Source organism: Chinchilla lanigera, unplaced genomic scaffold (genome assembly GCF_000276665.1).
Source record: "Chinchilla lanigera isolate Chin_1 unplaced genomic scaffold, ChiLan1.0 scaffold00144, whole genome shotgun sequence".
Classification (NCBI taxonomy): Eukaryota; Metazoa; Chordata; class Mammalia; order Rodentia; family Chinchillidae; genus Chinchilla; species Chinchilla lanigera.
In genome coordinates, this window is record NW_004955545.1 from 161,995 (window position 1) to 176,271 (window position 14,277).

A 14,277-nucleotide genomic window follows, 5' to 3' on the forward strand; every position below is an offset into this window, starting at 1 on the left:
TTTTTTAATTTTTAAAGATGAAGCATGAAAATATATTAACAAACAAACAGACATAAACAAAACAACACCCAAACAATAGAAGCAATACAGAGTTTCAGACAAGGTGATAGAAATTAACAATAGATATTGTATTACATATTATCTTCAAAATGGTTACTCAGTTAAACAAATATAGGCATTTAAGGTTGATCGAACAATTAAACATTAACTGTTCCTTTGAATAAAGCAATAGAAGTTGTAGTACAACTCACTCAGTTATCCTTCATGTGTATCTATATATATATGTATTTTTTCCCTTCTTTCTTTTTCTCTTTTCCCTCATCCCAGTTTTTCCCTCCCTTTAAACAGATTCTTTCCCTTTCACAATATCTATTATACCTTTCAGATTTTATTTGCTCTTTCAGGTTTCTACACTAGTGAGACAATACAGTATATACACATGCAGGTCTGATTTATTTCACTTATGAGTATGGACTCTAGTTGCATCCATTTAGCTATGAAAGCCTTAAGTTTATCTTTCTTTATAGTGAAGTAATATTCCATTATGTAAAACTATCACATCTTTTTTATCCATTCCTCAGTGGATGGGCATTTGGGTTGCTTCCACGATTTAGCTATTATAAATTGAGCAGCTATAAACATGGGTGCACATAGATTGCTGCAGTATGATGTCTGTAGTTCTTCTGGAATAAGACCCAAAGGGGAGATAGCTGGGTTGAATGGGATCTCTAGTCTTAGTTTACTGAGGAATCTCCAGACTGATTTCCACAGGGGTTGCACCAGTCTACACTCCCACCAACAGTAGAGAAGGGCTCCTTTTTTCCCACAGCCTTGCCAGCATTTATTATTGGTTGATTTCTTTGTGATAGCCATTCTCTCTGGGGTGAGATGAAATCTCAGTGTTCTTTTAGTTTTCATTTCTCTAATGACTAACAACGTTGAACATTTATTCATATATTTATTTGCCATTTGTATTTATTTATCTGAGAAGTGTGTATTCATCTCAGCTGCCCATTTTTGGATTGGGTCTTTAAATTTGGGGGGGCTAATTTTTTTTAAAGTTCTTTATATGTTCTAGATAGAAGTCCTTTATCTGAGGGGCTCTTAGCTAAAGTTTTTTCCCAATTTGTGAGTTTTCTTTTTACTCTGTTGGTGATTTCTCTAGATGTGCAAAAAACTTTTCAATAAGATCAGATCCCAGTTGTCAATTCTTTGAAGTATTTTCTGTGCAGTTTGGTTTTTCTTCATGAACTCTTTGCCTTCCCCTATGTCTTCAAGATTATTACCTACTTTCTCCTCCAGTAGATTTTGTGTTTCTCCTTTAATATTTAAATCTTTGACCCATTTTGATTTGAGTTTGGTGCATGGTGGTAGACATGGGTCTAGATTCAGTCTTCAACATGTGGTGAGCCAGTTTTCCCAGCACCATTTATTAAAGAGGCTATTTTTCTTCCAGTGAACTTGTTTGGCCCCTTTATCAAAAATAAGTTGTCTGAGTGTGTTTGTGGTTGTGGCTGCACATTCCAGTCTGTTACATTGATCCTCAGGTCTGTTGGGTTTTTTTTGCCAATGCCATACTGATTTTATCACAGTGGCCGTGTAGTATAATTTTAAGTCATGGATTGTGATGCCACCTGACTTATCTTTGTTTCCCAGGATTGCTTTTGCTATTCTGGGTCTCTTCTGGTTCCAGATGAATTTTAAGAATGTTTTCTGTAGATCTGTGAGATATACCAATGGTATTTTAATTGGGATTACATTGAATCTGTACAACAATTTGGGGAGTATGGCCATTTTCACAATGTAGGTTCTTCCAATCCATGAGCAAGGAATATCTTTCCATTTTCTGAAATCTTCAATCTCCTTTTTCAGAGTACAGTAGTTTTCACTGTAAAGGTCTTTCACTTCTTTTATTAGATTGATTCCTAAGTATTTCCATTTTTGGTTGCTATTGTGAAAGGTATGTTTTCCTTAATTTCTCTCTCAATGTGTTTGTTGTTTGTGTATAGGAATGCTATTGATTTTTGAGTATTGAATTTGTACCCAACTGCACTGCTGAATTTGTTTATTAATTCTAGGAGTCTTTAAGTGGAGTCATCATACCTGTTATGCTATACTATTATGTATGATTGTTGTTCTCAAATTTTTGCTGTAACACTATATAACTGCTGTCTGTTAACATTCTATAGGAATTCAACCACTAGAACTTCCTTGGTTGGTAAAAAAAAAAAAAAAATTCTCAGGCTACACTTTATATTTCAAGGTGCTCCCACTACAATATAATGTCATTAACTTTCTCTTCAGGGTGTTCAATAACTGAGGTTGGAGACCAAAAATTAGAAAGATAGATGGGCTAAGCAGATAGCCAATATTTTGGCTCTAGCCCTCAGAGATCAATGAGGACCCATGACATAAGAAAATCTTTGCTCCGACATCCTGTAATTCAGTTGTGTCCCTAATCTTCTGATCAAGGAATCTGGGACTACAGCAGAAAGTGATTCTACAGTGTGTAGTGTGCCTAAGGAGAGTCATCAGGAGAGAAAAATCTCCCAAGCTTTCAGAGAAAGCAACTTGGTTAAGCAATGGCCATGACTCATCCAGAGGCCTGACACTGACAGAAGAACTGTGAGGCACTGTGCATGGTTACAAGGTAAATCCTGAGGAGATTTATATGACCTTGATAGATAGCAAGAAGTTAATTTTAATTAATACAGGTCTCACTTTAACTTGATCTTGAACAACCAGCAGAAAAGTATAACCACAAGATGTATAAAACAACACCATAGCAATACTAATTTCTCCAAAAAATTGGTTACTCTTCCCTAAAGGCTACCAAACTGCAAGTAACCACCAGATAAAACCAACAATATGTATGCTAGATTCCTTCTACCAGGATCCACCAAATCTACCTCATAAACAGAATTCATAACTTGTCATAAATCATCATTATGGATGCCATCCTGGAACATGTGACCACAGAGAGACGAGATCTTCAAACAAGTGGTGAAGTCTCCCTCTAAAGCCTCCTAACCCATTGTGGATTCTACAATGGACTGATTCTATGAACACGTTTGTGCTTTTTACTTCTGCTCTTAGTCTACTACAGGGGGCACCAAACCCAACAATATACTAGCAATGTGTCAACTGCTACAATTACAAAAACAAAAAGGAGGAATTGATTTAGACCACTACAAAGCATCCCTGAGCAGGACTTAAATTAACCAATTCACTTTTTATGTTTACTTGTGAATCTGTCCAAATCTTAGGCTGCTTGTTGGGAAGTGGGCAATGGACTTATAGTAATAACTCATTAGTGACTCTGTGAGTCACTAATCCCCACTAAAATCTGTAAAGGCAGATGAAGCCAGAAAGCCTCAAAGGATAAGACAAGATCACAGCCAGTGACACATAGATCTGATCTCAACTAGATAAAGATTATAGCCTCAGGCATCTCATTCCTGGGTGAATTAACTTAATCCTCACTAAGGATAAATTTACTACCTTACTTGGAGAAGTCCTTGAGTAATTCTGCCCTTCTTGAGTACTCCCCTCCCTTCTTCTGATAACCAAATAAATACAGGCCACTCACTCAAAGAAGGTTTTGGTCTTTGGTAACTCACAAGGCAATCCTCCCTTCATGAGAGACTTAAACTGTTTTATTAAGGAGTTAATAAAAACTCCTCCCTCTTCACCTATTCCCCTCCAGTTCCCCTCAACAAAACCCAACCTCTCCCTCATCCGCCTTGGCAGAACCAGACGTTCAGCTCTGATGAACAACACCCCCTACTTGGGCTGTTCTGACCCACAAGCACCCGCTGCTCGGGCTGTTCTGGCCCGTGGACAGCCCTCCTGGAAAACATTCTGGCCCATAGACACCCTCCCTGAAAGACAGCTTAAGAACCCCTTGCTTTGCTCAGCTCAGGGCTGTCCTAGTCTGCTGGGCAGCCTGCCATGTCTCTCTGCCCGCCAATAAAGACTCCTCTCCTGTCAGGTCTGGTCTGGTTCTGTGTGGGTCTTGGCCTGAGCATATCATTTGGTGCCAAAAACCCGGGAGGGATGCCAAGGCTCCAGCCAGTCCCTCCCAACCGGGGACCCCTCTCCAGGTCCACAACTGACCACCTCTGAAGCAGACCACAAGCCCCGGACCTGCCACATTGCTGACCTTCTCATCCACAGACACTTCGCACCAGGTCTAAGTTTCCTCTTCATGTCCTCCCCTCCCCATCCTTGCCCCTCCTGTTTCCATCCTATATTCCTCCCTTCCCCTTTACCCTGATTTCTTTGACCCCTCCAAATCTGCTGCCTACTTCGTTGCCTGGCTCTTTCTCTCCTTCTGCCGCCTGATTGCTGACAAGCGCAACGGACCCCTTGTCAGCCCTTGGCAGTCCCTGGCAACTTTCTCGACTGGGTTGACACTGAATTCCTTCAGGGCACTTCTGCCCTCTTCAACTCAAACCATGTCCATCTTTCCTTCCCCTCCTCACTCTCCTCTCTCTCCCTTCCTCTTTCTTTCTCTCTTTGAAGACCTCCCTGTCACACCTCTCGGACAGCTCGTTCTCCTGGCTTCACACCCCTAGTCTCTGCAGCCCCCTCCCAAAATCGTGTCAACACGTGGAGTCACTCCTCCCCTTCTTGTGACCCCCTCCCTGACCAGAGACATCTGCTCAGGGGGCCTGAGTCTCTCGTCCCATTGGGACTTCTCTTGGTTGACAGTGGTCTTCATACTCCTCATTCTCTGCTCTCTCGTCTCTCCTTTGGTCACCATGGACAACACCTCCTCCCTCCCCTACTCTCCCAATGCCTCTGTGCTCCATTGCCTCAAGTTTGCTCTCCACGGCCCCCTCAGCCTCTCTGATCTCAAAGTCAAACGCCTCACCTTCCTCTGCCAAACCACCTGGCCACAATACAAACTAGATAATGGGTCTACTTGGCCACTCATGGGTACTCTCGACTTCAACGTCCTACAGGACTTAGACAATTACTGTTGCTGCAATGATAAATGGTCTGAAGTGCCTTATGTCCAAGCTTTCTTCACCCTCCATAACAAGCCTCAACTCTGTCTTTCGTGTAGCCCCCAGGAGATTCTCCTGGCCAAATCCCCCGCCTCACGATACCGCCTCTCCAACAACTCTTCCCAAACTTCCTCTTTCCCTGAGCCGCTTGATGACCCACCCCTTAGCAACCATCAGCCAGACCAATTCCTCTACCCACCTGGGTGCTCCCAACATAACGTCCCCATCAGGGTGGTCCTGGGAACATCAATCTTGGCAGGAGCTCCGGGAGTCTCTAGCCTTGCAACTTGGGTTGCTCTCAACCTCCAATTGGCTGACCAGCTGGCAAATCATGTCAACCAGATGGCCAACATTTTCTGCTTGATATATTCCCAGCTAGACCAGCTTGCCAGAGTTGTCCTCCAAAACAGAGGGGCACTAGACCTATTCACCACTGAAAAAGGAGGAACCTGCCTCTTCCTGGGGGAAGAATGTCGCATTTATGCCAACCAGTCAGGGCTTGTCCAAGAAAAAATCCAACTACTTAAAGATCAAGCACAACAACTCTGCAATAAATTTTCCTCTCCCATGCCAAGTACCTGGATGAGCCTCCTCCCTTGGCTGCTCCCGCTGTTGGGACCCCTCGCCGCCATTTATGCTCTTCTCCTCTCAGCACCCTGCATTTTCTCCCTCATTCCCAACACAATTCAAAAGTTAACAACTCAAAATTTTAACCTTATGCTTCTTTCAGATTTCCAATATCAGCCGGTCCCTAATGATGATCCTGATGAACTACCCTAAAAACAAACCTAACTACATCCCTCCTCAGGAAGTAGCTACCAACAAAACACGTCACCTCTATCCCTGTTAGATCAAGTCTGGAAAGGTAAGTCACAAGGCAACCCCCACCAAGGGGTATTTAAGCTCTTTTGTTAAGGAGTTAATAAAAACTCCTCCCTCTTCACCTATTCCCCTCCAGTTCCCCTCAACAAAACCCAACCTTGCCCTCATCTGCCTTGGCAGAAGCAGACGTTCATCTCTGATGAACAACAACACCCCCCTCGGGCTGTTCTGACCCACAAGCACCCCCTGCTCGGGCTGTTCTGGCCCGTGGACACCCCCTCCCAGAAAATGTTCTGGCCCACAGACACCCTCCCAGAAAGGCATCTTAGAACCCCACGCTTTGTGCAGCTCAGGGCTGTCCTAGTCTGCTGGGCAGCCTGCCATGTAGCTCTCCCCTCCAATAAAGACTCCTCTCCTGTCAAAAGGTCTGGTCTGGTTCTGTGTGGGTCTCAGCCCAATCATATCAGTCTTAGCCCTGAGAAAACCTCAAATTCTGTGAGGCAACTTTGATCCTCCTGGACCCTTAAATCATTCTGTTTGCCTCTTTTTATTTAGCCTTTGCTGTACCCTCATTCACGAGATTGCCAAACTGATCAGCCCACAATAACTAAGGGATATTATTAACCCAATACTCAACAAAGAGCTCGTGTAGAGACTTACACTGTAACCCCAAAGGTAGAGTCAGGGGTCAGTTAGTGAGCAGAGGTCATGAGCAAAAGGCTTTGGGAACACACAGAAGTTCCCCTACCTGAGGGAGTCAGCTTTTAAACATCCACCCCCCAACACACACACCCAAGGATGACTTCAGCAGGAAGTTACAGTATCTAGCCACAATATCTCTGTGACCACGTCTTCCACACTTCCTCCCTCAGCAGAGCTACAGGACACACCATGAGGGGAACAGAGTGTTGAAAGGACAGAGCAGGAGCAGGGAACAGAGCGCTCACACCCACTCCCTGCAGCAAGGCAGATTGCAGCTGGGACCTGGGAGGGGACAGTGAGCCTTGGACTTCAGACCACACTTTTCACTACCTGAAAATTCAGTTCTCAGAGTAACCATGAATGCTAGAGGGTCTACTAAGATTTCATCCAGCACAGAGAAGAATGGTGGACAAATGCTGGTTTATCAAATAATATTTGGAGAAAACAGAGTTTTATTTGCATTTCACTCCAATCAGGCCAGTACACTCAGTAAACTGGTTATAATTTGGAGGCGCCTGCTGTATGCCAGGCAGAGAGCTAGACATAAAGAATACAGCATGCAAGGTCCTCAGTAGGAATGAGCTTAGACTGTGTTCTTGAGACAGTGGCTTGCGTGGTGCCTGTAATGTCAGAGCTCCACTTGCCGTTCTAATCTCAAATACTCCAGCTCCTTGTCTCAAAGCTGAGCTCATCTTCCAAGATCTGTGTAGGTGAGAGTCCTACGCAGAAACCTTTTCCACAGGTGCCCTTCTGAGCCCTTAATTCACAACTCTCCACAGTGTAGACGTGTGCTCATCCGTTCAGCAGACTAGTGACTACCCGCTACGTGGCAGGCCCTGTGCTGAATAAAGGTGAGAGGCCAAGGGCCCAAGGTGGCTCAAAGTTTGGTTTTCAGGAGTCTGGGTAGAAGAAGGGGAAATAGAGAGACACATTTGTGAATCAACTGTTACACTACAGTCTGATAGACCCCTACAGATGAGTATATTAGGCACAGTGGGATAGAAGACCAGGTAGCACTTGCCTGTGCCTAGGACCTGAGATGTTACCGAGGAGGTGACATGTGAGCTGAGTAGAGGGTGGAGGGTGTCCCGAGACCGGAGGAATTACAGGAATGAGTCCTGCAGGTGGGAAGGGCCCCGGAAGATGAGAGCAGGGCAAGTGTCTGCCACATGAACAACATCCCTTATTTCTGCCAGCAGAGGGAGCCCTTAGGCAACTGATCAGGGAGAAGGGATCAGCTTGATTTCATGAAGCAAGCTAATCTATGCTTTATCTCCAGTTTGCTGCTGTGAACCATTTCTCCTAAGTACCTGTTAGCAAACAGAATTCACAATACAAAGTTCATTCCACATGAAAGATACACACGGCCTCGTTTAAACACCATCCGCATCTTCTTTGCAAAATATTAACACTAGCTTTATTTTGCTAAGGTCTATTTTGTTTTTTTCCATTTAATCTTTCAAAAGACGCAGCTGGAGATTTAGCTCAGTGGCATAAGTGTCTGCCTGCCAAGTACAAGGTCCCGAGTTCAATTCCCGGTATCAAAAAAAAAGTATAAACAAATGAAAAGATGCCACTGTGGTTATGGCCTCTACCGAAGACATCAGGCCAAATAACACCTTGCCCCAACAGCTTGCTACAAACCCAAGTTTCTCTACAGGCAACTGAAGCAAAGGTTTCTTTTGTCTCCAGGAATATCTTTGCTCGGGGCACAGACCAGGCCACAGGGCAGAAAATGTGTTGCAGAAAATAAAACAGAGGAAGAAGCACAGGTGAAATTCTGAAGAACCTTAGATACAAACCTAAAATAAGACTTGCTCTGTAATCATTATGGAAGACAAGAAAAGACTGTAAGCTGTGTAACCAACTTTGTTTGCTAAGAAGACAAATGTAACAGCAATGTAGAAGACAAACCAGGCTGAGAAGTGTAATCCAAAGTTTTCCTTACCCTGTGGGGCTGCGCATCACTAGCGCTGGGTGACTTGACCCTGTAGAGGAGCAGAGGGATCTGCCTTCTGTTCTAGCCAGCTGCTGTCCAAACATCTGGACACAAAGGTCTTTCTGGCAAATCCCTTGGCAATCCCACCGCCTTAGCCCCCTGCCAGGCCTCTCCTCAGGGCAGGACCAGGGTGAGCAGGGAGAGGAGGGTCGGCAGGGGGAGCCAAAGGACTGGGGACCAACAGCCCCAAGGCTGCTTAGCGCTTCCTGCGAAGGGGAATGGGAGATGCGCACGGTCCAGGACCTGACCCAGCATGGCCCTGTGGGCACAGTTAGTCACAGTCCCAACCTCTGACTTCAGATGGAAAGATTAAAAAAAGGGAGCATTTTCATTCCCACGTTTGGAGCAGGAGTCTCTCTCTCTCTCTCTCTCTCTCTCTCTCTCTCTCTCTCTCTCTCTCTCTCTTTCTCTCTCATTTTTTACTTGCCAAACTTTCTAAGTTCCTAATTAAGGTCTGAACAGCAGATGTGTATGTTCCTAAACAAACCCGGAAGCTCCAGACTGCAAACAACACCTGTCAAAACATAACTTGCCAGCACTCAGCATAAGTCACAGACCTGGTTGATATGGCAATAATTAATACTCTTGAGAATAATTAGCAAGCAAAAAGATTTGTTTATTAATATATTTGCCACAAGCAATTTATATCTCAGGGAAAGACGACCAGAAACTATCTAAGTATCCAGAACTATCTAAGTATCCAGAAGTCACTTCACAACATTAGCAAACATTGAAGGTCAGCTGGAAGGTACTACGTGTTCTCATTAAAATGGTAATTAGCATTTATAGGAAGATTTGATAAGAAAAAGGAATGTTTGCCTTTTTAGGAGGAGGGGTGCACTAACCAGCATTTGGAAACTTTCCTGGGGGCAGTTTCCCCAGGGAAGACAATGACACCTCTCACCTGAGAGGTTAAGAGTTGGCATAGAAGCCTCCTTCCTCAGCTGCACATTTGAATTTTTTATCCTTTATTTGATGGTGACTTGTTTTTAATTTTTTCCAAAAAGTATTAAACACATAGTTCCAAATTTTAAAACTTTTACATAGAATTCATCCCCGCCACATATTTTAATGTGTGAAAAACCCAAGTAAAGGTATCAACCTTTCACTCCCATATAACAACTACCACGAAGGAGCACTGCCAGGCTCAGCTGATTCTCCTGTTGCTTCAGATTTAGGCTGCAGTTAGGGCAGGGTTGCTGTGGAGGAGGATACAGGCAGTGGGAGAGACAGGAGACTAGGAAAAGAGAGAGGAAGTGTTGGGGACTCAGCAGTGGGGGCAGCAGGGTTCGGGGAGTTGCCAGGGAGCCCCCACTCATCACCCAGGAGGTGCTGGGCAATGGGATGAGAGGAGGACCCAGGGCAAAGGCCAGGGGGAGCCCCCCAGAGATGTGGTATAACCTGACCCTCTGAGAGGGAAACCAGCTCTTTTCACTCTTCACCCATGAGCACCCAGGCTCCCAGCTGGTCTCTGTCCAAGTCTCACTGTGAGTGGGGAGTGTCCTGTGTGCCCAGTGAATGCCTAGCCAGTGGTAGTTATCACCTGAACACAGCAGACATGCACAACAGGAAAACAGTGTCCCACAGCACCCGGAACAGCTGTACGGCCAAAGGGCCCCCTGGCCTCCTAGTGGGGTGGAAGAGAGGGACACTCTATGCTGCACCTAGATGAGTACACCGGCACATGGTAACAGGGGCAGTTTAGACCCCTGGGTCAAATTAGCAAAGTAGAATTAGCACTCATGTAACAATGTAGCACCCAGAGAAGCAGGTAACGTGAAAACCCAATTGGACATCACTGTTAGGGAGGCCAGGACATTTTTCAAAGTTAGGGCACGGGTCCTAAACAACTAAGCTGAATAAACTACAGTTCAGGGCTTAAGGGAGTTGACATACAAGGGACCAAAGTAATTAACTAAAATAAACTGATTATCAGGGCCTAATCAAGTGCAAAAGACAAAGAACAGGTTTCTAAACAAATTAAAAAGAACCTTGGAGACACAGAATACAAACAAGACAGACTGCTTTTCCCTGGCAGCAAAGGCCTGGCAACAACTAGTAGCATCCCTGTATTCTATTGGGTTCACCTGTACCGAAAACTGTTTAAAAGGCCCTGGATTTAAACGTCTATGGTTTATTTCACCTTTCAAAAAGCCCCTCTCCAACAGCAGGAAGTGGAAGGGCTTTTCTTTCTATTCTTCCTAATATACATGCACCCGGTCATTGTCCACTGCTTGCTGCTTTGTGCCTTTCTGTCTCAGTGTGTGACCGTGGGTGTGCAGAGGATGAAGAGTAGCTGGAGATGAGATTTAGTTCAGTCGCTGAGAACTCAGAGGGGCTGCTTCCTGGGCATAAGCGAGCCTTCAGGAAACAGCAGTCAACTGAGATCTCTGCGGTTATTTAAACGTAACTCAAGGACAGGAGAACAAAGACGTAGAAAAAGGGCAGATTGTATCACATTGTACAGGAGTTTTTGTTAGGAGCCAGGGTCACAATGGGATGGTTTTTTACATGACCACATGCTGATTTATCAGGGCAGAGGGGACACAATGGCCAAAGCGAACACCTCTGACAGTAACTTGCTCGCAATTCTGCGGACTACTGTTCTGCAGGTTTGCTCTAAACTCTAACCATGCATTCCAGGAGCATGGGAACTGCTGCTCCTCAAAGTCCCTTCGTTACCTCACTCAGGTTCAAACACTCCTTTGGCCAGTGTCTCCCCCCAGGTTTCAATCTTCATTGCCCCAAAACAAGGACCTAGAGTGGCAGGGAACTGGCTATACTAGGGTAGCAAAATGTTGAAGTTTTAGTGTTACCTTTTTAAATCTGTAATCGTGTCTTTTCAAATTTCCTAAGAAGTTTATTACTCCTTGCTCTTCTCATCCTTGAGGAGAACCAGGCATGACTGAGCCCACAGTGGGAGAGGCTGCCACCATGAACTCAGGCCCTCACCCCAGGAACACTCACCTCCCTAAGCCTTCACTCCTATGTTACCTACACAGCCCTTCTCTACTGACAACCTGTCACTTCCTCCAGATGCCAAGAGGCACAAGCTCTCCTCCTGGAAGTTCCCCACCTACATCCTCATCCTCAGCTGCAGGACTAACAGAAAGGTGTGTGTGCGCAACAGGCTCCTCCTTCCACTGTGCTGGGCCTCAGTCAGCTTGACCTTTTTTTTTTTTCCTTATTTTTTGCCTCAAATAGTAACCACACTTGGTGACAAACTGAATTCTCCCCATCCATAGGCCCCATAGCAACTTCTTTCAGCCACGTCTACCTGGAGATCTTGTGACTACTGCAACTGCAGACAGTGTGTTGATCTCCCTATTACTCCGTCTATCAACTGTGTGTCGCTCTCCTTTGGCAATGGACGTTTGCTTCAAAGAGAAAGAAATCAAGTTGTATCTTATGATGAAAACACCTTTTCTCTGACCCTCCCTCAGGCCCACACCCAAAGGCAATCGCTTTTCACACTTGTACTTCCGGCCGCAGGCCTACTCTCAATCACTTCAGCCTTTTCCATGTCGGAGCCCTGGGTGGGTCCTCTGTGGGCCACCAGCACAGGACTTTCTCCCCACAGAGACTTGGTGACTCCTTAGGGCCCAGCTGTCCACACCCTTGAACTCTGAGGGACTTATTAATGGAATGGAATCTCTGTTCTTTCAACTCTTAATACTACCTAATAAGAATTTATGATGTTAATTATTATTTGCTTTTTACTATGGTAACAATTATTATTCTTATCATTTACTATAGTACTGCGCTAAGCACTGTGAATGTATGATTGCCTTTCATTGTCCCAACATCTCAAACAGGAAGGGATTTTAATCTCCACCGACAGATGACCAAATGGAGGCTCAGAGAGGCCCACGTAGCTTGCTCAGAGCCATGCCTCCAGCAACAGCCCAGATTCAGCACTTGACACAGCCTGGTTCCCAAGTCTGGGCCCTGCCTCTGTGCTTTGCTGTGCCCCTATTTCTGAGCCTGTGTTCAAGGCAGCCTCCGTGTCACCTCTGCCACGTGTCTCCTCCTGCCACCCGCTCCACCCAGATCAGAGCCTCAGTGTCTGCCTTGCCTTCCTGGCAAGCGCTCTGTTCTAGTCCAGGCTTCCCCCAGCACCAAACACCCTTAAAGTCCAGGTATCATCAAGGCACCATCCTGCACAAAGCCTTCTCTATGCGCCTCTGGCTTAGAACGGGACTTTCAAACACCCTTCTGCCCCTAGAACCCCTCCTTGAAATACAGCCTTGTGGGGACATTGGATATATAAACAATCTTAGACTCTGCCTCCAACTGGGTAAGCAGCAAGGAGACCACCATCTAAACAACTACCCCACAACAGCAAAGTTCCCCAGCCACCTCCAAGGACGCCCCGTGCTCTTGCAGTTCAAACTCCTCTGATCCCGTGGCTAGCCAAAACTGTTCAAATAAAGCTGCCTCAGGCTGTCAGGGATGCCAGCAAGCCTCTTCTCACTCACTGCTAATGGAAGGTGTGAACTGTTACCACTGTTTGGGAAAGTAGTATAGCAATAGCTATTTGAATTAAATATGCATATGCACCACACCCAGCAGTTTCACTCCTGGGAATCTGTACCAGAGAAATAAAAGCAGCAAGTCCTTTAGGATGTGTATCCAAGGATGTTTATTCTGCAAAATTATTAGTGCTTGCAATGGAAAAAAGTTGGATCAGAAAAGGCACTTCATTAGGAAATGGAAATGGTCAGGTGAATTGTGGGACTTTCATGCCTTGTGGAATATATAGTCACTATATAGGAAGAATTAGATCTGTCCCTTACCAATTGACTTGAAGGTATTTTCATGGCCTATTGTTTGTTTGCTTGTTGTGGTACTGGGTATTGAACCTAGAGTCTTTGAACTGGACCATATCCCCATTTTCTTTGAGACAGGGTCTCACTAAGTCACTAAGGTGCTCAGGCTGAACTCAGACTTGCAGTCCTCCTACCCCAGCCTCCCAGAGTGCTGAGATTACAGAAATGCACCAGCAAACTCCGCCATGATAAAACAAGCTATAGCAGCACAATTCATGGTAGCAATAAGAAGTAAAAAGTATTTTCATTGTAAGAAATAAATATACACAAATAAACAAGCATTCAAAGCTAGGCATGGTAGCACATTTCTATATTCACAGTATTCTGGGAGGCTGAGGCTGGAGGACCATGAATTGAAGCCCAGCCTAGGCAAGTTGGCAGTTAGCAATTTACTAGGACCCTGTCTCAAAATAAAAGATAAAAAAGACCAAGGATGTAACTTGCTGTAAAGGATTCAACCCCTAGTACTGCAGAGAGAAAGAAAGAAATAAAGAGAGAGAGAGAGAGAGAGAGAGAGAGAGAGATAGAAAGAAAGAAAAAAGAAAGATTTTTAAAGCAGAAGCAAAAAAGAAATAGCCAGTATCACTCCTATTTACCTTACCTGTGCAAAAGGTAGGAAAAATGAATACAAAGAATACAGAGATTAAAAAGGAAAAGGCAAACTATATTTTCAGACTAATAAGCTTTGAAGAAAACCCAAGAAAAATTATTAGGAAAAATAGTAAGATTTCTGGGCATAAAATCAATATAAAGCTCAGTTACCAAAAGGAAGGAAATCCTGTTGTCAGCAGGCTGGGCCGGAGAGTTTCCCAAACTTAACCCAACCTGCTGCAACAGGTTCACTGACTCCTGTCACAGAAAAAGAATTTTCTGGACATGACAGTAAGATTTATTAGGGAGAGATAGACATTAT

The 14,277-nt window shown here is 44.7% G+C and overlaps 1 protein-coding gene across 1 annotated transcript in view; it reads right to left on the minus strand.

Annotated features, from left to right (window-relative positions):
* Window positions 1-8,657, minus strand: part of LOC102010836 (protein S100-A6-like) — a 76,892-nt gene extending 68,235 nt beyond the window's left edge. Inside the window, exon 1 of the mRNA XM_005411405.2 lies at window positions 8,485-8,657. Within this exon, the coding sequence (XP_005411462.1) occupies window positions 8,485-8,579 (95 nt within the window). The 5' untranslated portion in view covers window positions 8,580-8,657. The remainder of the gene's footprint in view (window positions 1-8,484) is intronic.
* Window positions 8,658-14,277: the final 5,620 nt, after the last annotated feature.